At 40.2% G+C, this 27,109-nt stretch overlaps 3 protein-coding genes and 1 pseudogene across 4 annotated transcripts; 3 read left to right on the top strand and 1 right to left on the bottom strand.

Moving 5' to 3' along the window:
- Nucleotides 1-94: 94 nt before the first annotated feature.
- LOC139771840 (uncharacterized) lies at nt 95-4,744 on the top strand. 2 transcript variants are annotated; one of them, XM_071704944.1, is made up of 5 exons: nt 95-556; nt 1,097-1,308; nt 1,626-1,859; nt 1,993-2,131; nt 2,595-4,744. In XM_071704944.1, exons 1-5 carry the CDS (start codon nt 245-247, stop codon nt 2,628-2,630), a joined length of 933 nt encoding a protein of 310 aa, XP_071561045.1. In that variant the 5' UTR covers nt 95-244; the 3' UTR covers nt 2,631-4,744. The 2 variants fall into 2 exon arrangements, with proteins under 2 accessions (XP_071561045.1, XP_071561046.1); XM_071704945.1 differs by lacking the exon at nt 2,595-4,744 and having other exon boundaries at nt 1,993-2,286.
- Nucleotides 4,745-7,198: 2,454 nt separating this feature from the next.
- On the top strand, nt 7,199-16,425 carry LOC139771836 (uncharacterized; annotated as a pseudogene).
- A 142-nt stretch (nt 16,426-16,567) lies between these two features.
- LOC139771844 (acylphosphatase-2) lies at nt 16,568-20,801 on the top strand. The gene is made up of 3 exons (XM_071704953.1): nt 16,568-16,919; nt 17,876-18,002; nt 19,318-20,801. The coding sequence occupies exons 1-3, from the start codon at nt 16,847-16,849 to the stop codon at nt 19,430-19,432; spliced, it is 315 nt and encodes a 104-aa protein (XP_071561054.1). The 5' UTR covers nt 16,568-16,846; the 3' UTR covers nt 19,433-20,801.
- On the bottom strand, nt 19,970-26,900 carry LOC139771834 (rab3 GTPase-activating protein non-catalytic subunit-like). The gene is given in 20 exon segments (XM_071704921.1): nt 19,970-20,358; nt 20,437-20,589; nt 20,807-21,097; nt 21,194-21,415; nt 21,507-21,688; nt 21,759-21,932; nt 22,032-22,289; nt 22,415-22,509; nt 22,611-23,010; nt 23,089-23,289; nt 23,390-23,812; nt 23,922-24,292; nt 24,420-24,851; nt 25,122-25,449; nt 25,532-25,733; nt 25,816-25,933; nt 26,003-26,084; nt 26,625-26,735; nt 26,803-26,864; nt 26,866-26,900. Coding segments are annotated over 20 exon segments (4,278 nt in total). The 5' UTR covers nt 26,886-26,900; the 3' UTR covers nt 19,970-20,205.
- Nucleotides 26,901-27,109: the final 209 nt, after the last annotated feature.

The following is a 27,109-nucleotide window of genomic DNA, read 5'->3' as shown; positions in this document are numbered from 1 at the left end:
TTCAATTCTGAGGTACGAGTGTGTGCAGTTTCGTCAAGCACGATAGAGCGATCTTCCTAGAGAGTGGCCTTCTACATCTTTATTATTGTTTTAGATATTTCCATTTCGTATGTCGCTTGTCGCCGGTTGTCGCTTGTCGCATCGTTTCGCGTCAGTTTCGCGCGTCAATTTACGAATTGCGGCGCGGCGCAGTAAGTACACGAAGGAAGGAAATTTTCTCCCAACCACGTAAGAAGGGCGAAATATGTCCTATGATACGGAATCGCATCCGTTGCCTGACGACAAAGAGCTTATAGAGAAATTGGTGGACGAGGATTCTCATTCACGTTCAAACAGCCGTGTACAAACGGCGGTATCGCAGAAACGTTCAAATATCGATATCGATGTTAAATGCGACGGTGCATTAACATCGATTGATAACGATGAAAACGACCGTCTCTCTGTGGTGCCTACTGATGTGATTAGAAAAGTGGAAACGGAAGTAGAGGATGACAAGGATGAGGCCGATAAGACAATATCGATTGTCGATAAGAAAAGGCGAAATAATTCCAATAAGGTAAATTTTCTTCCCTTTTCCAAATCTATGTATATGTATGTACGTATGTATGTATGTTTGTATTTTCTCCCCATCCATTTTTCACTCGTCCGATTTTTCCGAGGATTCCAAATTCTGATATTAATCATTTCTAAATGTGCCAAAAAATTATTTCTGCCAAATTACCTATAGCTGTGTGATTTACGATATATATTTTTCACAACACCTCTCCACGTCAAGTTCGACTTTCCATGCCTGTATAGAGAGCCGGGCGAAAGTGCAGGTTACTTTCCGCCCCGCTATGCCGGGTGGAAAGTATCAATTAATTTTCTTCCCTAGGGAGGAAAGTAATAAGCCCTGGCGTGTGTGAAATTGGCCTCTCTCGCCTCTCTCTCTCTCTCTCTCTCTCTCTCTCTAGGCATGGAAGTTGAACTTGACTATAAAGGTATTGTGAAAAATATCGTCTGAAACCCGGGATTTTCTTTCTGACAATCTTTTAATCATCTTTTTGCTAATCTCTTTTAATTAATTAATTAATCTCGCGTCAATGCGGGATCGTAGGAAGAAAAAACGCTTATATGTTTTGGGAACACTGACCACATCTTGGATCAAGTGTCTAACCCGACAAAAGGATCGGAAGACTTGAAACGATCGAAAAGTAAGAAACGAGCGTTCTCTTTACTCGATATATTGATTTCTACGAGTATCCTTGCTCCTTTCGCGATCGGCTTTTGGAGAGGTGTATGGGGATGCATGGATCGTCATGCGGAATTGTGAGTAATAAAATTGATATAAAGGCGAGTGAATTACTTGATTGGAATACTTGCGGGATATGCGAGCGACACTGAAATAGCTTCGATAACGAATATATATATATATATATATATATATGGTGGTTCAGGACTCACGGGACAAACTTTAGAGACTGATAGGTCTGACCAAAAGAATCAATTCTTGTCTCAGTAAGGAACCCATGTCCTCCGACGAGTCTCCTTGAGGAGGACATAGATCGGAAGACACGTCAGAAGACGCGGAATTTATAATTTAGAATTCAAGAGGATATGTTTTTAGGAGGAGTTTGTGTTAACAGGTTTCCCGGCTGGTTTTGTTTTACGTTCGGCGCAGCTCTGCTCGCAACATATACGATTTTCAAAGACCAATTTCACAACGTCTACGTGAAGAAGTGGGCTAAATCAAGTTGGCGAAAACGACTGCTTTATCGGACGTTACGAATTCTGTATACTTACACCTTTGGAGTAGCATGCATCGCGCATTGGCGGGGTGGTTGGATCATCATTGATAATTATCTATTTATGCACACGTGGTAAGTCAACGTCATCATCGTTGGTAGTACGTTACAGCGGCATATATATCATTTGTCGCGCGAACAGACCGAAGGTGAAGTGGAGGAAACGAGATTTGTTAATTGTCATTTCCCGTGATATATCTCCCTATAGGATAACGATGTCTTTGACATGCTCGCTATTGGCATGCCTGGCGATTCTACGTTCCGTCCGAAACTTGATAACAACCCCAATGATAACTCAGATCGACACGCCGAGTTGCGTTTTTCAATTTCCTACTAGATATAACGTGGTAAGTTGGACAAATTGAACAATCTCTAGTCTCTTATTCTCGATAAAGATCTACTACCTACGATACGCGTATCTGCGATATGTATCTACGACAGTGTCTCAAGGATAACACGTTTATATAATTATTCATAAAATCAAATAAATCATATAAAAACATGTTATAGTTTGTGTAATTATTAAAGGCGTGTCTATGTAAAAAGAGGCTAATGTACGATTAGTGAGAGTGCGCAGTTATTTAGAATTTAAATTATCAGAAGCGCTCTCTCTCTCTCTCTCTCTCTCTCTCTCTCTCTCTCTCTCTCTCTCTCTCTCTCTCTCGTACGAACAAACGCTGTTCATCCGTTCGTCGAGTTCGTCTTTCGTAATGTTTTCGCAATTATTAACGCGCGATGTTACGAGCGAGAAGCCACGTAATGTTATGTTGAAATGATTGAAGGCAATTGTCCACTAAAGACTTTATTCAGGCACAGGCAAATGGTGATCGAAGGTGTAATCGCTGAGACTGGGTTTGACGACTGACCGCAGAGCAGAACTCAGCAAGACAGACAAGACTGGACTCGATGACAAGAACTAGACGAGAACTCGACAAGAACTAACTCGAGCTCAAGAGGGATCTGGCTTTTGTACGATTTTTCACCAATAAGTCCTAACCAATAACGTTAACGCGTTCTAATGTCGGTAGTAACTATTGGAGCGGCTGATTAAAGAACAATGAAATAGAAAGTTTAGTATTTGACGAAAAGGACTGTGTTAGCATTAGGATTAATTTACAACTGTGATCAGAAGATATTGAAAAGGGGAATTTGAAGTGAGTCACGTAATAAGGGACAGTGCCTAGACAAATAGTGAGAAAAATTGAATTTAGAAATGGAATTTGTAAATATGATAATCTAGAGTTACGGCACGTAACAGCGAATGGAACTGGTCGTCCTGATCGGATCACGAATTCGTGAATCTCCTTCCGTACTCCTCGCACAGTTCCGCCCTCTCGGTTCCTCGTAGATCTTTTCTTGCGAATCTTGACGAAAGAGTCTATCCATCAACTGTTGGCTTTTGTTGACGATTTTGTTGACTAAAGTACGATACGCCCGTATAATTTGATGCAAGAAACACAAAGTCTCCACGCGTGACGATCCAAGGAGTCAGGCAATTTCCGTTTCGAACTCCTGGCCTTATTTTCTTATACAATTTCTAGTAGTCTCAATCTCTTACCAACGATGCGCGCGTCTCGTGACAGTCGTCGCTTGTTTGATTACGTCGCTTGAGGAGCCGCCGCCGACCCTGTACTCAATTGCCAAATTGTGTTTAACAATTGTACATACATACACAGAGCGGATGGTACACAGTACCCTTGTACCCACACAGTGTATACGGCGTCTAATCTAATGTAAAGTTTGCAATTTTGATCGATTTAATGCAGATAAACCTGCCTACTTCCGCTTTCAGCATGCGCTTTCTCGATCGTAGCAGTTCATTGTTCTATACTCGGATTATCGCCAAGATTGCGCGCGAATCGCATCGCGCATCTGTGTATAAACTCGCTTCGATTCAACGAAATCGTCTCTCGACTCTCATACGTTTCATACATATACGGACGTACGACGAAGGTGACAACAGATTACTCATTTGTTTTCCGCAGGTTTTTTTGTATATACAAGGAAATTCTTTTTCAAATGTTATCATAAGAGTCGTCGCGAACCAAGTTGACGAAGATTCCAGAGCGGAGTGTCTTATCGAGTTTTTGCGTAGATATCGTATTAGATTGATAAAATCATAGTTCGCTTAATGATCACGCACAAGTTCTCGAATCGCGCAAACAGATCCTATACGTACGTACTTACGTACTTACGCACTTTGATAATTTCACTTTCCTTTCATTCATCGACGCGACAAGGATCTTTCCCGATCGATCCTTTTCTCATGCTCCCAATTCTGAATGAACGATGAATCGTTGAATCGTCGAATCGTTTTTCCAGCATTATGTATGTACTTGTAAACTTTAGATAGAACGCGCGTATACAAAATTGGAAATGTGGAAACGTGGAATAACAAGGAATTGCAAGTAAAGGAATACGTGATACCGCCCAGGACAATCGAGTACAACTTATAGCCTACAGCCGAGAGCTTTTGCGACTTTGCAAATAGAAAGATCAACAACGAGTGATTATAGTCTCGTTTGTGTCGGTTTTCCCCGGAAGTTTATGAAACGCTTTCACCGATTATCGTGCATTGATAACAGCGATACGCAACTGCTGCGATTCCATATGGAACGCGAACCAACATTCCTTATCTGCAAAAGAAGCGCTATCCGTTTTTTTTTCTTATCTTATTTGATACGAATTACCAATCATTTATAACGCTCGTATCGCGTTTTTGATCATTACGCGCGTAACGATTTTATCTGTGAAATTTAGACGCGATTGTTTCTTCTCAATCAGAAATTCCCGATGACGAATTGCGTATAGTATCATTGCCAAGTATAGCAACGAGAGAGAAATGTAATCTGGTTTCATATATTATTTATAAATCAGCTGAGAGGAAGAGAGAGAGAGAGAGAGAGAGAGAGAGAGAGAGAGAGAGAGAGAGAGAGAGAGAGAGAGAGAGAGAGAGAGAGAGAGAGAGAGAGAGAGAGAGAGAGAGAGAGAGAGAGAGAGAGAGAGAGAGAGAGAGAGAGAGAGAGAGAGAGAGAGAGAGAGAGAGAGAGAGAGAGAGAGAGATTGATTCATAAAAATTTTGTACGTAGTTTTATTTCTAAACAATGTTCGAAACAAACACAAACGCAACAATATACAGATTCAACTTTATTATTAATGTGTAGCTACCGTTTCTATCTATTATTAATCCATTAAGACAACAGTTATTTTTTAAATGTGTGATATTAATCGATTAAATTCAAAATGTAGCTTTTTATGTGATGGAGTATTTTTTTAAAAAATATTGTAAATGTCACAGTTTAATGTAACATTTAAGAAGTAACAAATTCATTCAAATTGATTTATCTTTTAAAAAATGTCTGTTACATCGCGGAAAGTCGTAACTCGGTTTTTTCACATTTGGATATAAGTACACATCACGAGTCAAACTTGTTATGCGGTCTTAATGAGTTAATCAATTTTAGAGTTTTCTATTAAAATCGATATGTGATGTATATATATATATCGCAAGTAGACGCGAATAATTTTAGATAAACGTCTACGACGGCATGAAATATCCAATAATTAATTTCATTTTCAATATCTTGCGTATAATCACATTTTTGAAATGACATTGGATCTCGTGACCCTGACGAGGCTCGCTGAAACGAATTAGGGGAGAGAAGGTGAGAAGATGTCGTAACCCAAGCTTGATTGGCACACAAAAAGGTGTCGATTAGCGATGAATTTGGCTAAAGCGTCAATGGTTAAATGAATGTACGTCAATGGCTAAATGAATGCGAGGCAGGAAAGATTGCTCAGAAGAAAAAATAACGTCAAGGTGACTAAAAATTATGCCGTTGTAATTGCCATCCGCTCTTCTTTATCGGAGGTAAAATAGACAAAATTACTCTTATAATCCAATCATTTCTCGTCGACCGTTGCGGCGATTTAGCTTCAAAATTCAAATGCCTTTTTCTCAAAATTCTCTCACTCTCTCGTTACACGGAGAGAATTTTCTCTTTTAAAATTTACCCTGAAATCATGGTAGAGTTGTGGGACAACGTGTACCACCGAGAATTTTATGCGAGCTAATTCTGATTAATATCCACAATAATAAAAAATATTAATATCTATTACATTAAAATATAAAATATGTTTGATTAATTTTACTTAAAATATATCTAGGAAATTTTAATAATTTTTCAAAATTTACCAATCCGCTTGGTAATTTTTATCACGTTGTTTGCAAAATGTCTTTTGTATATTTAAAAAATTTCTCGGTTGCCAAGTTGTCCCAAATTTATATAGTGAATTTAAGGGTAAAATATAACAAAAAATTCTCTCCGTGTACAAATATTTAAACATTTTTACGTTTTCTTCCGTTCTCTCTCTGTAGCCGCACGTCGATCTCGTTACCGCTCTTAACAGTACAATACAATATTGTAATTTTGCGTATCGTCGTATATACAGGGTGACACAAAGGTTTCCTCTGGCGTTAATACATTTTCGAAGCCGCTTCGGGGGGAATTGTTCACGATGGTCGCTGCACCGCTAGATGGTAATTTCATCCCCGGGCACGTTGCGCAGGACCACTTTACGACGTGCGAAGAGCTGGTTTCCCGGTTTTTGGGGCAAGGACGTTTCGTCGCCAAACTCGCCGGATTCAGAACCCGGGCTTTTCCATGTGTGATCCATCTTGGAGTAAAAGATATCTAAAGTTCGCTTTAAATCAACGAGGTCGCCCTTACGCACAGTGGCCCTGCGACGTGCTTGGGATGAAATTTATATACCATCCAGCAGTGTGCGCGGCGACCATCGTGAACAATTTTCCAAAGTGGATTCGAAAATCTTATTCAGGCCAAAGGAAATAATTTCAAGTTTTCTTTGGTATTTATTGTAATTTTCTTTGTTTAATTTTGTTATTAATGTTCTAATAAAGTTTTATGTTCCGTTTAAAGTGTAGATGTAGACGTTTAATTTGTGTACATTGTGTTTTGCTTAATGGTTTCAAAGAAATTCCGGGACCTTTTGTGTCGCCTTGTATATGTTGCATCAAGCTTGTCATATAGTTTATCTTTTTGCGGCACCCTGCAATTAAAGGAAAGAAAGAAAAATACCGCGTATATAGTGTATATAGCTGCAGTACATAACAAGCTTCTTCGTTGAGACACAGTATATACATATACTCGAGACGCGCGAATAGCGTGACTCGACGACACCTCCCCCTTTCAATCCGAATATCTAAAATGACCGAAAAAAAAATCAAGCCCACCGCGCCGGAAGATGAAAGAGATGATCGAGTCGTCGGATGTGACGATTCGGCCAGCTCGAAGAGATCGCGCTATGACCGAATCGTCTTGGAGTCGCGTATTATCGCGGCAACTGAACGCGCGTGGCCGTCATCGGCTGCCACCGATCGTTCTAATCGGTGATAGCACCGCGATACACGGTGGAACGAGGCGATTATAACGCATACGCATCGTAGGTGGGGATCGTCGACGTAGGAGAGAACGAGGGAGGAAAGGAGAGCATACCGCGGGTACTGTCATCCGTGCCGGTGGTTCGTTTCGCCGCGAGAGCGACGACGTTGTTCGTGATAATGCGACAGTGTTGACCGCGCGTTTAGCGTTTAGCGGTTGCGGTTGATAAAAGATTGCGGTTATACCGAAGACAAGTCAGTAGTCGACCCGACCGCTGCCCGACCGGCTGCTCGACCGGTCGCCGATCGCTCGATCGAGTTCGTCAGCCCTCAGGCGCTCGTCCAACGAGGGTTGGACGCGCTCGAGGAAGACGCGAGGTTGGATGCGACACAGCCAACTCTTTCATATCTTTCATCCTCTCTCTTCGAGCCTAAGTGATCGTTCTCCTAGCGACGAGTGTGTCAAGATCGGATTAATTGTCTGATACTGGATTTGAATAATATCCAAGGAGAAGAGACACGTTTCATGGCGAAAATTTCATCGCTGGAGACGGACTTGGACTTGGACGGTCGTTAACCGAATTTACGTTTTCTCAAAGCGCTAGAAAAGTTGGCTCGAACTGATGAACGAATAGGGACGAGGGAAGGCATGCTGTCATCGTCTTTCTTCGATAGAAGACTCGTTCGCAATGTCACGACGACGGCGACGACGATGACGATGACACCGACGACGATGACGACGACGACGACGACGACGACGACGATGAGGAGGACGAGGATGACGAGGACGACGAGGACGACGACGACGACGACGAGAACGACGAGAACGAAAGCTAGTCTTGACGAATAAGAACCGAATTAAAGTAAAATTGAGATTCGACGGTTATAGCTCGAAAATATCAGGAACGGAACATTAAACGATTTCGTTGCGCGATTTCTTCAAGTTGACTGCTGCGCGTGTCTCTCTTCTTTCATCCGCACGATAGTAATTTCGAGGGTGCGAACCATGCGTAATGATCAGCGGCGCGACTACTAAATTCGATCCGGATTGGGCTTAGGATGGTCGAGTTGCGTGCGGCTGGTGTCAGGATGACTGGGAGCTTAGACGCCAGATCGTCGAATCGCCTACACTATGCCATCTTGACGATTTTGGATACGATATTCTCGGCGCTCGTAGCCGCGCCGGCGGTGGTCGGTTACTGGCGCGGCACTTGGGAACTCAGCGATTTCTACGTCTATCCGGACGAGCCGGTGTTTAGCAGCTTCGCGTCGATCACAGTCGGCTTCACCGGCCTCTTTGTCTTCAGCGTGGTGCAGCACGGCCTGGACGACGTTCTGCATCCGGACAAGCACCGGCTGTCGTACTATCTCGGCTCGCGATTCTACACCGGCGTGTTCGGCTTCTGTTGCGTGAACGCTTGGCGTGGTGCCTGGAAGGCCCTGGACATCTATACGGAGCTGACACCTGGCACCGTCTCTGCTACGACCGTCATTAGTCTCCTCGCGCTCGGCATTATGCGCGCGGTCCGCAATGTATCCGCGCCGCCGTTCTCCCTCGTTCTCGACTCGTGTCCGGGTTACTTTGAAGTGCAGACTATGTTTCGCGTCAATGTAAGTACTCGCCGACGATCTCTTACTCCGAGCTCCGAGGGTGCCCGCCCTCGGAATGCTCGCCGGCATCCGAATCGCGTCGCACGAGGATTGTCTTTTACTTGTTACGATTTCGCTCCAATTTTTTCTCTCCTTTTAAAGTTTAAATTCAAAGATATCGCTCAACACTTGCGCGCTTTACGCTCTGTAAGATTACAATTGAAAGAGAAAGGGGAAGGGAGAGGGGGCGGGAGGAGGAGCAGGAGGAGGAGGAGGAGGAGAGAGAGAGAGAAAAAGTATTTAATTTGTAAAGAAAACACTAATTGTATCGCAGATCGCGGACGTACAGAAAGCATATTTTATATTTCGAACGTAATGGGAGCTAGTTGAGTACCGTAAAGCGGAAAGTTTCTTACCATTTGTTTAGAGTAGAGACTACTATAAAAAAAAACCAAAACAAAATATAAAAATTCTTGGTAGACGTCTATGTTTTTTGGATATCTTTATAAAAAGTGTACGTACACCTCGATAATTTACTGGATTGGAAATTCTAAATTTAATTTTATTTAATGAAACGGTGCATATGGCTGCAATTGTTGGAAAATGGACACGAGGCATTGTAACGATTGTTTTATGCACGTTCCATGAAACCCTGAAAAAAATTGCATTTTTCTTAAATTTTCTTTTTATATAAAAATTAAAAACTACGTAACCAGCAAGTTTACTGAAAATTACGCATATCTGTAGATTAGGTTGTATATTTCCATAATTTTGTTGCAGCAACATTGTAAAACCAATATTTGCACATGGAATATTAAACGAAAATAGAGCGATGCTTTCAGCGTCGCGTTGACGAAAACGTCAAAACGAACGCAGCCCTGCTGAAGAATATAGAATGGCGATGAATTTAAATAAATGTAATTTGGTCCATATTATATCCCGGTGCTTCCGATACCTATATCCCCGGTTTACGGTATAGTTACCGAGGGGGGATCTATATCCGCACTTGATAATTATCTCGATAAGTGAATTAACAATTCAGGGATTGACATATCGGAAATTTGAATAGTAGAGAGAGATGAGAGGATCTAGGAATGAAAATACATATTGGATACTCACACGATATATATCAACTATCAACGACGGGACATTTGCTTTGCGCTCTCCTTTTATTTCTTTCACGTATTTCGACGAATTTTTGACCACCGAGGAAAAGAATTTTAAAGCTTTTCACTTTCTCGCTTCTTCTTTTCTCGGCGTACATAAGTATAGTCTCGAGTCAAAAGTAACCCTTAAAATTTTCGAGATACATAACGCTATATTTTATATTTATAAAAATAACGTTTTATGAAAAGTTTGCCACGTGAATGATTAATTTGCCAGCAACTCGGGTTTCACCGTGTGAAACGGAGTACCAAGATTGATAAAGACCTCGATAGGAAAAGATTATATATAAAATTTAATGACGAAATCTGGATGAAATTGGGAATGCTGCAATTATATCTCAATATTTGCAGCAGTACTCGTAGAAATTTATACCTTTCATCTTAATATTTGTAAAATTGTGGAATATTTATAAAATTAATTTTCGAAAAAGATTGCGTAATAATTGCGAAATATGCTTCTAATAGCGAAATAATTGTCTATAATTTATCATCAAAATTGAATTTATCTTATTTTTGTGCAAATATTATTCAGAAATTTCACGTCGACAAAATCGCTGCGTTATGGCGAATCATCTTGGCAGCATTAATTGTGAAATTCCTCTCAGTTGAATGATGCAATTATTGTACAATATTTGCGCAATTTTCCCATCAGGGGATGAATAAATTTACAAGCTATCTCAATATATTAACGATTAAATCGCATTTGAAGAGTCGTCAGATTGGTAATTTGTAATTAATTATATTCAGTTTCATAGTCACGCACGCGAGAGCCATATTATATCGTGCTTGTCTTGCACGATGATTAGAAAATGAGAGTGTAAAATGAGCATGTAGTACTGTACAGAATGTGCATATACGACTTTTGTCTCGTTGCCTTTTTCGTTGACAGAAATTTGTCAATTCCCAAGGAAGAGGGAAATGTAAAGAAATTAAGCGCCAACAACAGTACATCCGGAAGATTCGTGTTAAAAACCCCAAACTGCACTTGGCGCAGCGTTGTTTGGACGCGTGACAATTTTCTCTCGACTTTACGCGTTTATCGGGCCCTTTTTCGGTCCGTTGCGCTCACCGTGCTCACCGTGCTCATGCACCGTACTCACTGTACCGCGCAGTCGATTCCTGTGTGTAAATCGTAAATGATAAATTGTAAATCGCGATTAGCCGATTACGCGGATCGCATGTATCTCATTTACACGCGTTGTTCAAGCTCGCGTTATCGGTGTGTATAAGCGCAGTTTCCGGCCAAGTCCCCCGACCGTCAACCACTATTGCGCCTGTATAATCTATGTGCGCATTAGCGCAACATGTGCAAGTGCGTTAATTTATCTGTCGTTTGTAATCACATTTGAAACGCGATTATGATTGTCTTTTAATTATTTGTTACCGGGTCAAAATAATTACCATTGCGATTGTCGATTGTAAATGTCGATGATATCGCAAGAAAGATTATGTTACGCGACGTACGAGTATTCTCAGGAAACGTTGATACAATTGTCAGTCATTGTGCGTGTGCGTGCAAAAATCATAATCGTACAATTCGATGCAGTTGATGTTTTTTCTCTTATCGCAACGTTTATCGAACATAATCGTTTGATAGAAATGTGATTTCTATCATGAAATGACATGCACATTTGAGGTCGATCTCTCTCTCTCTCTCACACACACACACACACACCACACACACACACACACACACACACACACACACACACACACACACACCACGCGCTCACAATACGTTAATAATGTCAGCCATCTTTAAAGTGGGAAGATAACATTTTTGTGAAATTAATCGACACCTACTTTAGCAATTGTACACTTTGCAGCTTTCCCTTTTCACAAATCTGCAAATGCAGCTACCATCTACTGTGCCGCGATGGAAGAAAAGAACTTGAGATAAGATAAAGATCATTTTTGCATTAGTGTGTATTATCGTAATACGTACCATTAACACGTTATTACTGTTAATACGTGATAGACATGACATGGGAATATCGGGATTGCAGCACATCCCGATATTGTTATACATTTATACATTTAATATTCATCTCGTTATTATCTTGTTATTCCAATATTACTATAATCTTTCATAATGTTAATGTTACGATCTCTATTATACGTGCGTAGAATACGAGGGACTGGTCGTTGTACTTACTGGATTGCGCCTTCAGCGTCGGTGTCGTGGGTACATTGGTTGTCTTCGTCTGGAGAGGAGTTTGGTTCTTGATCGACCTTTACCTGTTTCCAGAAAATCCCGAGTATTCTGCCGTTGGCTCACTGGTAAATATAAGCCTTTCGCGCATCGACAATCAGTCAATAGCCACCTCCTTCCGCGATCGCTGATTCAACCACGTTTTCCGGACTATATACAGGGTGTTCTATTTTAAATGGTCACCCCCCCTCCTCTCAAAATTTTCATTCTTTCCAATTTTAGAAGAAAATATTTCAGACAAAAGTGGTATGGTCTGAAGGGGGGAAGGGGGGGGGGAGGGAGTGATTGTTTAAAAGACACTGTGTACATCTACCTATATCTATACCTATGTGTGACTGTATTATTCCCGCACACGCCACACGCGCATCCACGCAGCAATCTACGTGTGCACATTTCGTATCGAGCCGTATCGATTGCCGTTGCAATAACATTATTCCATTGCTTATCGTTGCGTAGCGTTAGGAGCAGCTTTGTGGTAACGCGAAAAGCAAAATTATAACAACATCGAAATTGCAAGCGCGACGAATTGTGTAACGGAGGAAAGAAGGGAGGAAAAAAGAGGAAAAGAATAATAGTAATAATGACGATGCTAAGGACATGATATGAGAAGGGAGCGATGATAGTGATATGACACGATAGTAGAGAGAATACGGATAATATAGTCGCGATGAATGTTGAGAATCGTGAGTGTAATACAAATATTTCGACATCGCGTGTCAGGGATATACATATATATCGCTACGGTTAGACAACTTAAGCATTTCGTAAGCGGAAAATTTTGAACGCACTATCAGATATCATCGACATACACGAAATAATCCGCAGGCACTTGATACCGTTTTGTCGCGCCAAACGCGACGTGGAACGATTAAATTGGCAAGATTTGTGTCACGTGATAAAAATATAAAAGTTGAGCAAAGTATAACAAGAAATTTGATGACATTGCGCGCGGAAGCCTTGACGAATCACGAGCAAAAGTTTAAACAACTCTCTCAATTTTTACATGTTGCATCAGTTGCATATCGTCCGTTGGAAATTTTACTGCAAATTTTACATTACAGGCACATTACAGGCGACGTGCATGCCTAAGCTGTGCTATGGCACTGCACACGCCCCGGTAGTTGGATTATATAATTGAATATTCGCCAATTGCATGATTGCCGCGGCACATGGCACAATTGTCGGTGTACGCGTATGAGATGTTTAACGTTATCCGTGATTCGTTACATTTGTCTCTAACATCGCCGACGCCGTCGATACGACTGCGCTTGCATCCCCTTAAATTCTATATATATTTATATCTCTTGAATCCATATATCTACAAGAAGAATATATGATAGAAATTTGTTAAATATCCAGTTTCTAAGAACATGGTCGAGCTTCGAGAGAGGGAGAGAAAGATATAAGAGTAACGTTAATCGTAACATTACCGAATTTCAGGCCATCGGGTATCTTATAGTCGCCGTGACGTTTTGTCTACAACCGTTGATGCGGTACATCTGCGCGCGCCTTGAGGGTTTGCTTCGCTTGTTAGTCGCGGACGCTTTTCTTCTTCTGAGCTTTCTGGGGACCGTGAACGTCTGGCGCGGTATATGGAACGCGCTGGATCTGTGGCTGCTGCCGGACAATCTAGAATTGTCCTGCTGGATCACTCACGTTGGCTGTTTCGTTCTCCTCGTCCTCCTCAATTGTAGCAACACCATTCTAGTTCGTGGCGTTTACATCGATGCCGAGGAAGAGGAAGGACAGTGCGTCGTGTTTCCCTGTCACTATCTTCGATTATTCTTCAAGGTTTGTACATGTCGTCATATCATACGAGATACAGACGAGACACATATACGTGTGCTTGTCGCAATTGTCGGAGCAAAGTTTATATAATGAAACATTCTCGACAATTTAATGTTCGGTGTGTTCTGTCCAATTAACGTTATCGTTTATTTCATTTCGTGCCAGATCGAACGCGAGAAGAAGCGAGCGCGACAGCGGAAGTTGTTGGTATCCTCCCAAGATTTCGTCGGTCGTATCGACGATGTAAACGATAAGGACGGTGAAAACGGAACTCTCCTACCGAATAACACCACTATGTCGATTATACCTGCGAATACGGATTCTATCGCATAGAGACGATAATAGATAGGAGAAATCGAATTTTCTCGTAGATGCGTAGAGCGTCTAGGTCCACAGGCCCAGGTATAAGAGGGAGAGAAAGACAATTAAGTATAAACGCAACGTGAAACGCTGTGAAACGAAAAAATGACGCGTATCTTTTTACGGGACGTGATCTCTTTCGAGACCACTCAACTCTTCTTGGTCAACATCTTTAAGACGACTTGAGACGATTGGTCTCCTATAAGTGGAAGTGCGGTAATCGTGCTTAATCGAAATTGAAATCGGAATTTCGTGGGACCATCACGATACGACCATCACGGTTGCGACTCGGTTGCGTCATAGATTTATTCATAATATAGCCATTGATTTCTAATCGCATTTATCGCACGCGATATACGAGTATGTGTAGCAAAAGCGTGTAATTAAGCCTCTCACACTCATCGCACGTACTCGAATTTCTTTAATAAGTACGTTTTATCATCCCGATTCAACGTTTCATTACAAGACAGATGTCTGATTAGATTTGTATAGATTTGTATTCTTTTTCACGCGCTAGGAATTGTGACTCGTGTATCAAAATTCACTGGTCGAGTGATTCACCGTCAGTGCATGGCGCGATCGCGAGCGAGGACGGAAGATTGAAAGATCGAGTCGCGCCGCGCCACTATCATGCCTGGAGGAGGGAGGGTGGGAGGGAAGGGGTGAATAGTACCGACATACTTAACATATGGAAATCAAGTACAAGCCACTCGCCCAACTCGGTCACGATTGGCGTGATTAATCGATTGGATCATTGATCATTATGGTGAGAGACATTTCCGATAATACAATAATATACGGAGCAAAGAGAAGAATACGGTTCGCGGAAGACGAATGGCTGTGAATCAACGTACGAAGTGAACAATAAGATGTACTCTGTAATGACCAAAGGTGGATGACACTGAGTCGGAGAAAAAAGACAGGGTGGAGGTGAAAAGGAAGAGAGAGAGGGGGGGGGGAGAGACTTACCGAATAAATAATATTAATAATAGATGCCCAATGTGTATTCACTATTTATTTACTCATTTATTCTGATACAACTAGTAGTAGTCGATTTGTATTGGAAAATTTATTTGATTCGGTTGCGTTTCCCGTACGCATAAAGTGAAATGAATTTGGTTTTTCTCGGAAGAGAAAGAGTATAAATTAATCAAATATAAAAAAGTCCAATTAAAATAAACAGAGATATACACGCTTTGCGTGGTTGTGGAATATTAACCGTGATTTTGATTTGACACAATTGGTGGTATCGCGATACAATAATGTTAAGATAACGATAGACCAGAAAGACGATTCGTCAACGATTTCATTTTCACGGGATCAGATCTCCGGTAATGTGGTGTGCAGCAAAATACGAGTAATTGTAAAACGGTAGAGACTGTTGTAAATTCGCTACTGTAAGCCTCGTCGAAAAAGATGGTCGCGTCATCTCCCGATCGACGATAATTATGACGAATCATCTTCGTTATACCACAGAATCTTGCATCGAGCGAGACCTTGGCGATAAATTGAACAGGACTGTTATCCGTTATAAGTAGAATGTAACTTCCCTCGTATCCTGTACATACACCCCGTAGTTTTTACGCTCTTACGCTCGACAATTACTACGTCATAGCGTACTAATAACTAATTAGCCGCGTGTGGGCACGTAATGACGGGACAATAGGCAGCAGTCACGATGGGAAGTGCTTAGTTCGACGATAAATGCTTGCCGCCCCCCCCTCTCTTCCCTCCTCCCGCCTCCCTCCTGGCCTACATTTAATGTTTCCACAATGAACAACTCCCTCGTGTACTCCCTCGTGAAGAGGGAGGAGAGAGATATCAATCAATTCACAATTGCCATTGGCTGTTCGTTCCTCTATTTTACTCGTGTTTTATTTTAACGTACCGTTACCGCAACAATCATTTTGTATCACTCGAGTTATCGTATCGATCAAGCATTCTCCATGATGATATACCTACATATATTGAGAGCTCGTGTGTGTAATGCTTTCTCTATACTTGTAAGAAATATTGTAAAAGATGTGTAAAGATGTCCTCACGGCACATGTATATACATATATATGTACGATATATGCCGCGACGTACGTTGTACACAATACGTCGAATATACATAGAGAAATATTTCGGTTTCTTTTCGCGTTTGACTAACTATAGAGTTTCAAAAAGATTAGACCGTCGATCGATTCCCGATCGATTGCGCTTAAATCAATGTCAATGTGGTGGGGTAATCTATTTGGGGATCTATTAGGTACGGCGCGCAACAAGAATCAGCATCAGCCAGCAAGGTGAGTCGTGGCGAAAGGTGAAGCATCTCTAGAACGAGAACGAGAACGAGAACGAGAACGAGAACGAAAACGAGAACGAAAACGAGTACGAGCGATGCGATCGCTCTCATCCGCAACCGGACTCATCCGTACGTGACTCTCTTTGTGTGTGCGCATTCCATCTACTTCCGATCTGCTTGTACTCAAAACTGTCTCTCGGACAAGACGAATATATCGACGCAAACTTTTCCGTCTCATTTAATCTCTGGCGGAATAGGATGGCGGCAGATGATCCCCTCTGTCAGGAACCTTTGGTGTCCGTCGAATTCGAGGTTTTTGGAAAAGTACAGGGTGAGTACTGTCGAACTATATGTATTGTTCACGGGTAGGGTAGGAGGTAAATTATATACGAACGCGAGCACTGAATACGATTTTAAACTGTCACTTATACAGATTGTGAATATGTGAATATCGTTTCTTTTTTTACGTCGCCGTCGCACACGTTCACACGTTAGATTTTCTCGATTTCAAAGTTTTCCCGCAATACGATCGTTGAGTTTTGTTTTTTTTTTATATTACTAGACATTACAGACGCGCGCGCTTCGCGCGCGCCATTTAGCTTTAACATTATGCTATTACTATTACACTATTAACCCTTGATACACACAACTGTCAAAATATACAATGACAGCTGCAAATAACTCGCACAACGCATCGAGATAACCAATCGGCATCGCGGAAAAGAGGCTTCAATTTTTCGATACAAACGAAATTCACTCAGTTAACACGCCTTTTTTAAAAGTGGAAATGTAGCAAACTCTCGTATACTTTTTATATTTTGTCTCTACCTCATAACACGCATAATCTTACCTACAACAGGGTTAATTATATTTATGTTGGATATAATTATTTTATATAAATAAGTAAATGAATAATCACGCTCGTACCAATTTATTTTTGTATATATATTATTATATTAAAATAATAAATTTTTCAAGTTGTTTTTAATCCAACAACTATTTTTGCTCGTTTATTGGCCTTGTTCATTTATTGTATTTTATATAGCTGCAAATCTCTGCGTTCGATTAGAAGGGTATACCTTTGGCATTTGTTGCATTTGAACCGACGCGGACGTCAGTAATATCAGTCTTACGTACGCGTCTTACATATACGCGTGTCCGACGTTCGATACTTGTGTGTGTTGAGCATAAATGACAATAGCATATATGTACTCTTTTATGTAAGAATTTGGCATCTATTTAGCTGGTTGTTAGCAGAAATAATAAAATTCTTCAACGAAATTGCAGGTGTATATTTTCCAAAATACGTGAGGGATATATGTGTGCAATTGGAAATCTGTGGTTGGGTGAAAAATAGTAAGACTGGCACGATTCTCGGAAAGATGCAAGGACCTCGAGCGCTTGTCGATCAGATGTAAGTCTTTTTGAAATTGAATCTGTTCAAATCTATCGATCTGGAATAGCCGGACTATTTAGCTAGAAAAAAAGGCCATCCAATTTATTACGTTACTTATTATTACTTGTACCGACAGCGTTTGCGTACTCATGCGGTTCCTCGATCGTGGTACGTGGCCTTGACTAACAATTGCCATGTAACAAGTGATATGTTGAAAACTGACTTTAACAACGACTTAATGAAATAATGACGCAGGGACGTATTATCTCTTTCCTTTGTCGCGATTGTCACATCTACGTCCTGGCGCGGCCATCGACATTGGAAGAGTACAGGCCATCTTACACGACGGATGATTTCAAGTTTCCTAAAAGATCTCGAGATAGTGGAAAAGCTAATTGACCTAAATCTCCAAGTTTAATATGAATAAAACACACACACACACACACACACACACGCACACGCACACGCACGCACGCACGCACGCATAGTTTCGATAAGAAAACGAAATGGAATGCATTTGCCCTTGAAAGGAGAACGACCGAGTCATTGAAGAGAAATGTAGAAAAAAGTACTTGAATGAATTATACACGAAATGTAAATGTGAGTCAGATCAAACTAAGGAAAATGCCAATTTCTTTCTTTCACGTTCGCGTTCACGTGAATGGTTATGCGTTGAAATTATTACTTCACAGATATGATGCTTGCATTCAAAGCAGTTTAATTGCTAGTCAGATATGTTATAACGGTATTATAGTAAAGAATTCAACGCTGTACGTAAGAGAGAACTGTCATTAAAATAACATGTCCCCCTCCCTCTTTCTCTCTCTCTCTCTCTCTCTCTGTGAAATGTATCATTAATTACACGCTATTTATAATATGTAATCACTCAATTACAAAAAGTTCATTTCGACAACTTTGCGTTAATATATCTGCATTCGGTCTAATTAAACGCTAATTATAATTTCTAAGTGTGTGAAGCATTAGTGTGGCAAATGCATTCGTATACAGAACGCACACTTGGTCAACGACGTTGTGTTTGGTAACAACAAAAATAACGATGTCGACAACGTAATTGGCAACACATCAAACATTTGTATGGCCTTCTTAAACTTATGAAATTGACCATCGCTTAATTTTTTGTCTGGCAATTGCATCTATACAAAAGCATATCTGTGTTTGACATTGTGAAAAATGACACGTGCTTTCGGGTCTTTTTAAAAAAGACCGAAAAGACTCGGCAGCGATCGTTTATCGCTAGGCACGTTATATACTATCAACAAAACAACATTTATAATAGCTTTAATATGTAACGTGTAATAAATCTAATTCCCAGGGCACAGTGGTTAACCGCAGTGGGCAGTCCAGGTAGTGAGATACATCATTGCGAGTTTACAAATTGGGAAACTGTTACAAAGCAGCAATATCAAGGTTTTGTGATTCGTTTCTGAGTATAGCGCGCGCGCGCGCACACATATACAAAAATTCCACACATCCGGAACATTGTGCGACAATTTTATAAAATACGTATCAGTATCTTAATTTACCTCGACAGTTTACGTACGATTCGGGTGAGATATAATATTTGATTTGTATTTTTAATAAATTATAGATCCCTTATAAAAACTTTTAAAAGGTGATTATACTCTCAAGGATATATATTCCAGAGAAAATGTTTTATTCGATTACAGCGTGGTAATTGGAATGTTTAGAATTTGAAACTCCAAGACTCTATATAGATTCTCCTTGTCCAAGTTGTACAAGTGTAAGGATGCCAGATAAATTATACGCGCACTTTGGAATAGGAGTTCAATTAATGTCCTGTGATATAATAGCATACCAGAACGTAAAATATTACGTGCGTACAGATACGCAATCGCTCCTCGAAACAGAGAGCTTATAGGTATACGGAACATTGTAACGGGATCGCGCGCGCTCGTAATTCCGGAAAAATTAAATAATTAAATTGTCCGTAATACACCAAACAATATGTAACAATTCGTATTTATTCTTTGCATACCACTTTGCAACTTGAAATTACCACTAACTTCTTTTGGCATTATTACGCACAAATATATTGTTTTTCCATTGAAGACAATTTATTGGCTTTATGCCTATTCTCGTTTCGTTGTATTAATATACACGTTGCACGGTTCCATAAAATTCTTTTACTCTCAGCTTTCCACTTGATAATATCACGGGACATAGTTTACAAAATCCATGGTTAGTTGTTATCTTCATAAATAAATGTTGCGTCTAACATTAACAGTATAATATGATAATCACTGTGAATTTTAGGTAAATGCACAGATACTCGTCGAATCAATTCCACAGTGTCAGCATTCGAACAGTTTGTACAGACTACTTCAGGCATGTTCTGGGAAAAATTGAACGGTCAGGAACGATCCCTCCAAAAATTTGATAAATATGTATAAGAAATTTGCATCGCACTCACCAGACTTTCCAAGTATCTTGTAAGTGCTGGACTCATTCGTGACATTTCTTCCAGAAGATTAGGTGTTTTTGAGAGATATGCCATCATTCTTCTTCCAGCTATAGGCAATAAGTTTGCAGCCAAACGTTCGATATCGGTTACCGCTGTAGTTACCTAACAGTATATATATATATATATATATATATATATATTATTATATATAATAGATGTAAGTATAGACGTATTATGTAGTACATGGCGTAATTGTAAGCATCTGTATCGTATGCGTTGTGTGTGCGTGTGTGTATATACCGCACGTGCGCTCGCCCTAACATACACGCATGCAAGCGCACAAAAGTGAAGTGAATAAATGAATTTGTTACATATCCACCTCTTCTGCCAAACGATCGAAACCGTTTATGTACAGCTGACAGGCTTGGTGTATCCTCAACTCGTCATTATTAATTTTCCAGATAGACGCTAACGTTTGACACTTGCTCATCCACGAGATAGCATGTGTCGAACTAACCGTCACACCGTCAGTAGTCTCCCGATGAATAAATTCCATTGATGCTGTAATTACTCTACACAAAAATTCTGTACGTATATTATCCCTCTTGGCGTCTCGGTACCATGTGAGCATCGCTTTGTCCGTTATGTCTTGAAAGAGATAGGGCTGTACCTGCAGTGAGCAACAACAAATCAATGTTGTTGGTTGTACATGAACGTGTATACAATTAATTTATCAAAAGTATTTTGTTATGTGTTTGTGACTTACCACGGATTCGAACAAGTTATTTAATGGTTTCAACATTTTCAAGTTGAGACACGCCATCATGTACAGGACATTAGCCACTTGCACGTGTAACAAAATCATGTCGTACCACGCTGGAGTTGTGGAGACTGCCAGCGCGGCAAACGGTTGTGGTCCACCGACGTGTCCGTCCCACAATTCTTCCGACTTTATTACCGCATCGTCTCCTCGTTTGATTATCTCGGTCTACGTAGCGTAAATCAACACTCGTATACTATCAAGTTGAAATTTAAATAATTTTCTATAAAGTAATTTTCTGTACCCGTCTTGTACATACATCGATAAATATATCCAAGAAAGTAACGCAGTGTTGTAAAAACGTTGTCACTTGAATGTCAGATAAACCGATGTCTTGCATACATAATCTCTCCTTTGGTAACTTTCCGAGTTTGTTCATCAACTTTGCCGTCGCTTCCATCCTTCTCTTTATGTGAAGCGTCCACAACAGACAGCAGACGCCTGTCGAATAAGCATAAACGTAGAGCAGTCTGCTGCTCTAGAGTAAAAAGCAATGTAGAAGTGCATTTACCATGCTTCATATTCTTCATGGGTATTTGTCGTAAAACGGTCAAGGCAGCTGCGAGCGAATCCAACCGAGTGACATCTTTATCCCAGGACATGGCAAACTCCCAGCATAAATTGGCCAATAGAACGCTGCTCGTTAAACTGTACGGAAAGTGGCGTTTGAGTAGGGCCATATTGTCTAGAGAAGAAACGAGAAAGAGATATTTAAATTACGACAAAACGTACATAGTTTTAAGTTTTTTAAGGGATCATTGTTTCTTCAAGCGATATGTCTTGCCTAAAACGCACGCTTCCGCAGTCGCATCAACTTTCGCCTCGTCTCCGATTTCTACCGATAAAGAAAGAAGTTTCGTTCGTTCGTGTTGAGGTACTTGGACAGCAGTCGCTTCATTCAGCGTATCGTCAGCGGTCAATTGTGTAGACTCCACCATTGACAATTGCAACTGATCGAATTCCACGTCGGTCGTGTCGATTAACCGCGCTGGATCGACACCTGTTGTACCGAGCCACTTTGCAACCAGTTCAGACACCGAACCTGACTCGACGAACAAGAGTGAAGAAAACATAGAGGAGCGTAGAGTGCCAAACCGAGACGCGAATACCGTTTAATTAACTGTACTGTACAGAGGGGATGAGCCCCCCGCGAGTTTAAATAATTACCTCTTCCTCTAGAGAGAATCGATGCTAAAGAAATGTCGTTTCGCGCGAATGGCAGAGCAAAGAATCGTGTCGTCTCATCTGGTACAACTCGCTGACTAAAGAGTTGGAATCAGGCTTGTCATTTGTCACGGTAGCAAAAATCACGACGTGTATTTAACCATGCATCCCACAACATATCCTATATAGCGATACGCACCTAACAACAGCATTCAAAATAGTGATATCCTCAAGATTCCCGATCAACACGGCGAATTGACAGGTATCGTTACTGACACGTTCCCATTCACTAATCGAACTGTACGTTTCGTCGTCCGGTGTGACGTCCGTCGGCTTACTATTCTCCGATACATCTATTTTGGTTACATTGTTCCCATTTTTTATGTTTTTTTCCTCTTCGTTTCCATTATTATTTCCCAACTTTGCAAGTTTCTGACTTTGCAATCTCTCCTTATACTTCTCTAGAGTCATAGCGGTCGCCCTACACGCCAACGCAGCGGTAAACGCGTTGAAAGGTTTCGTAGATTCCGTCAGGATAGCGCGTACGTTTTTCCACCATGAAGAAACCTCGTTATATTCGACACATATTTCTTCCACATCTGTTTGATTTCAATTAAATTCAATGGATCAAACGTGGGAACTAATTACGGATACCTGATACTTAAAAGGAAATTTACCGGTTAACAAACAAATGACACGCAGCAGCTGCGTAAAGCGTTTTAATTCAATTTCCGAAAACTTGGCTTCTTCCTTGCGCGTCCAATACATTAGTGCCAGTCGCATGAAAATAAACGGTTGAACGTTACTGTCTTTAGCCGCTTGCCGCCATTTCTCCATCATATCGTCGGATGACATCCGTCTTTGGTATATCAATCGTGCTAAAAGTTACATTAAATCGCATTTCATAAGAATATACGATATACAATCTCACGATAATACGGCATGTTTTCAACTATTAAAATGTATATATATACTTACAAATCTCGTGTAAATTATCCTCCTTTACATCTTTTCGTAACCCAATCAATCTCGATGTTCCCAATTCGAAGCACGATAGAAAATCAAAGAACGCATTTTCATCCTTAAATTTCACTTTAGTTTCTGCCGAAACGTCACCACCTCTGCTGAAGTTGCTCAACATTTTAGCCAATTTGGTAACACGATTTACTTCTCGTTCCGAAGTTAATAAAGTCAAAGATAAATTTTTAGCATTCGTTGCGTCACCTACTGTTGCAATATCGCACTCGGATGGTATATCAAGTTGAGACTCGACATATTTATAAAATGTAATTATTCGTTGCAACTGCATTGTCAATTGACAAAGCATCTTGGCGGTAGGCTCCAATTCTTCTTCTTCTTCTTCTTCCGATCCTTTCTCCTCTTTTTCTTTTCCTTCCTCTTCTGTAATAAGATATTAACAATACATTCGTATTGTGCGCATCCCTATATTTGTAATACTATTGTAATACTACATTATAGCGCGGAACATTTTATGGAAAGCGGTGTGTACCTCGTTTTACTATAAAACAATCCGTCGCAGCGAGCAAAGCGTCCGGTAAAATATGCTTGCTGTTCATTAAAACCTCTATCGTCTGTACCCGAATTTCATTCGTTTCCAAACTCAGACAAGTATTAGCAACTTTGGAAACTAATCTCGCCTCATTAAAATCCTCTTCCCTCAGAAATGTTCGCAGTTTCCTAAGTAGATGTATGTCGCGTGCCCGTTTTCCGTTTTTGCTATTAAGCGCAAAGTGAAATGGAACACAAATCTCTTTTAATCCTCCAAGCGGATCGATAAATACACAAGAATATTGCGCTTTATTCTTCGATAAAACGGCACTGTCATTCGCGCCAAGAAAACCATAATTAATGTACAGTAATCTGCAAGAGACAAGTGTACGTCAGACGAGTACGTTCACACGAGAGAGACACACGAGACGAAAGTGGAGGACGAAACGGATGGAAAACATAGAAGCAGAGGATAGAGAGCGATAGATCGCCGACTTACCGTCCATTTTTGCTAGCGGTAAACGTAGTGATCTTTGGACCTTGCTGTATACTCCAAATATCAATCACACCTTTCTTTGGCGCGTATACAACTAAAAATAGTGCGGTGCGCAAGAAAGCTTTACGTCCAGATTTATCAATATTCTTGCGTATTCCACGATCTCTCTCCTCGGCGACTTCAATCCAACCACACTGAGCGTCGCGATATCCTTTCCACATCCTCAGAGCTATACCCTTTTTATTATTTACGAGAATTACTCTACCCATAGCGTCCGATATTACCGAAAACATCTTGTTCGGGCTTGAAACGATGCAATCACCTTCTCTCATAATATCGCTTAAACCAAATCGACACGTCATTGTCTCTATGGATTCATGGCTAATACCTTTCGATGCTTCAGACGCTGCATTCTTGGACGTTCCACGAAACCACCTGAGGAAAAAGACAATTTATCCCACTAAATTAATTCTTTGGAAATTCTCGGAGACGTATGCGGTGCACTAGTGCGCGGCCAAGGCTCGTTTATTATTTGTTGTCGTATATTTAAGGTCGCTTAAATACCGCACGTTCGAGAACTTTTTAGCCAATAAAAAAATCCGTATGGATGCTGTACAGAGATCATTTTACTGGCGAAAAAGTATTTCAAGAGGTATTTAAGACGACCCGTAAATATAAAAATTGACTAAAAACTAAATCACTTACGGTACAGCAGTACCAATAGCGTTAGCCAGTTTGCTCGCCATAGCAATAGCGACATCCGACAGCACCGGTGCGTTACCACCTTCCAGTGCGTAATGGAATCCTACAAATGGTCGTTTTCCGGTCGCAATGACTAAATTGTGTTGCGGCGCACTCGATCTGTACGTTGCATTATATCCACCGCATATCGAAGCTGTCATTAAATGGTCAAAGCTATTTATCGACGTTGTACCAATCACTTCTAAATCGTTTGTAATGTCTTGATTTTTGAACGTCCATCTTTTGTACGACAAATTTGTAACCGGTGGTAAATCATTGCAATTCGCTTGAACTGTAAAAAAAATAGAAAAATAAAAAAATAGGTAATTGAAATCTTAAGCGAAGGACAATGGGAGCAGTGAAGAACGATATACCTTTAGCCAAATGATTTCTACAGGCACGTAAAGTTGAAAATAACGGAAATCCTTGTAATATACAAACACCACTGTTGTATAAAATATAAACTTCTTCGCTAGAGCCGGCATCACCAGCGTGTTTGGGTAAGCAAAACGATCGACACTTAATTCCTAAAATCGACTCGTTATGGATTTGCTCCCCAAAGAGCAACGCACCCGTCTGATAAAAACAGAATAACGACGTAACAAATGGACGAAACGGAATAATACAATAGTAAAAGAAGAAATTAATACTCTCTTACTTCCGTGTAGAATCTAACGAATCCTGTATTATATCCAACAGCTATACAGGTCCAATCTGGACCGGCAGCCTTTCCTAAAGATATCAAAGGTAAGCAGATCACCGACGTTACCCATTCACTGAAAACAGCCTTCGTTATAATTTAATTAAAAAATATTTTTGTAGTATAATTTAACAATGTTACGTACTTTGCTTCTTTCGTCACTTCTCCGTGCCACGTTACATGAAACTTGGTTTTTACCTCGCCTAATTCTTGCGAATCCCATCTCGCTATTAATAAATATAAAAAAACATATTTAAAATTTTATAACTATGCACGTGTATGTATGTGTGTGTGTACGTGTTATATATATAAATCAAGCCCTCTCATCAACTTATAATGTCTTGGATTATACTTGATTGTCTTTGGAAAAAAAATATATATATATATATTATATATACACATGTGCAAATATTCAAAAAAGTATTTGCACATTCAGTTGTCTTTCAATAACTTTATTCGAAGGAATAATACGTAATTATGAATTGTATCCATAAGTAACTTATTATATATAAATATATATACTGTACCTAATAAATTACTTATGAATACAACTTGTAATTATTCCTTCGAATAATGTTATTGTAAGAAAACTGGGTATGCAAATACTTTTTTGATCCACAGAGTGACGTCAAATGACATATTAATAACGTCTTAATGACGTCTCTAACATCAATAAAATGTCATTAAGACGTCCTTAGACGTCATCCTGCTACCCGAGTTCTTTTTATGACAACGTGTAAATGATACTATACAAGATTTGCGCCTACAAACAAATATAATCATCCTTGTATTCCAAGCCATCGTAAGTACATCTCCAACCGACGATAGCGATATAACACAGTCTTGAAGAGGTAATTCATCGCTCGGCATATACTCGACTGAAAGAAATGTACTGATAACACCAGAGAGTGCATATTATACTTATCATATCAAATAAAGACTCACATTTGCTAACAGTATCGCAATAAAGCAATTTTTTAACATTATCCACGTCTGTATGTTTGCTATTCTTTAATTTGACAGGACATTACGCTTCGATGGTTATGTACAATGGTAACACTTCTGTAACTTATTCTTCGTATTTACTTATTTCTTTTACCACAGTATTTAAATATATGATAAACATGGTCCGTTGTTGGATATAATAATACATACAGCACGTCCTTATTCAATAGAAATTGTCACTTTTAATTTTTAATTTTTTGATTGTCCCATAACGTATATTTTACTTGCTTTCTCTTCTAAATCATAC

Source organism: Temnothorax nylanderi, unplaced genomic scaffold (assembly GCF_030848795.1).
Source record: "Temnothorax nylanderi isolate EJ_2023f unplaced genomic scaffold, tnyl_v1.0 TNYL_tig0045_pilon, whole genome shotgun sequence".
NCBI lineage: Eukaryota > Metazoa > Arthropoda > Insecta > Hymenoptera > Formicidae > Temnothorax > Temnothorax nylanderi.
This window is presented reverse-complemented; position numbering and strand designations above follow the sequence as displayed.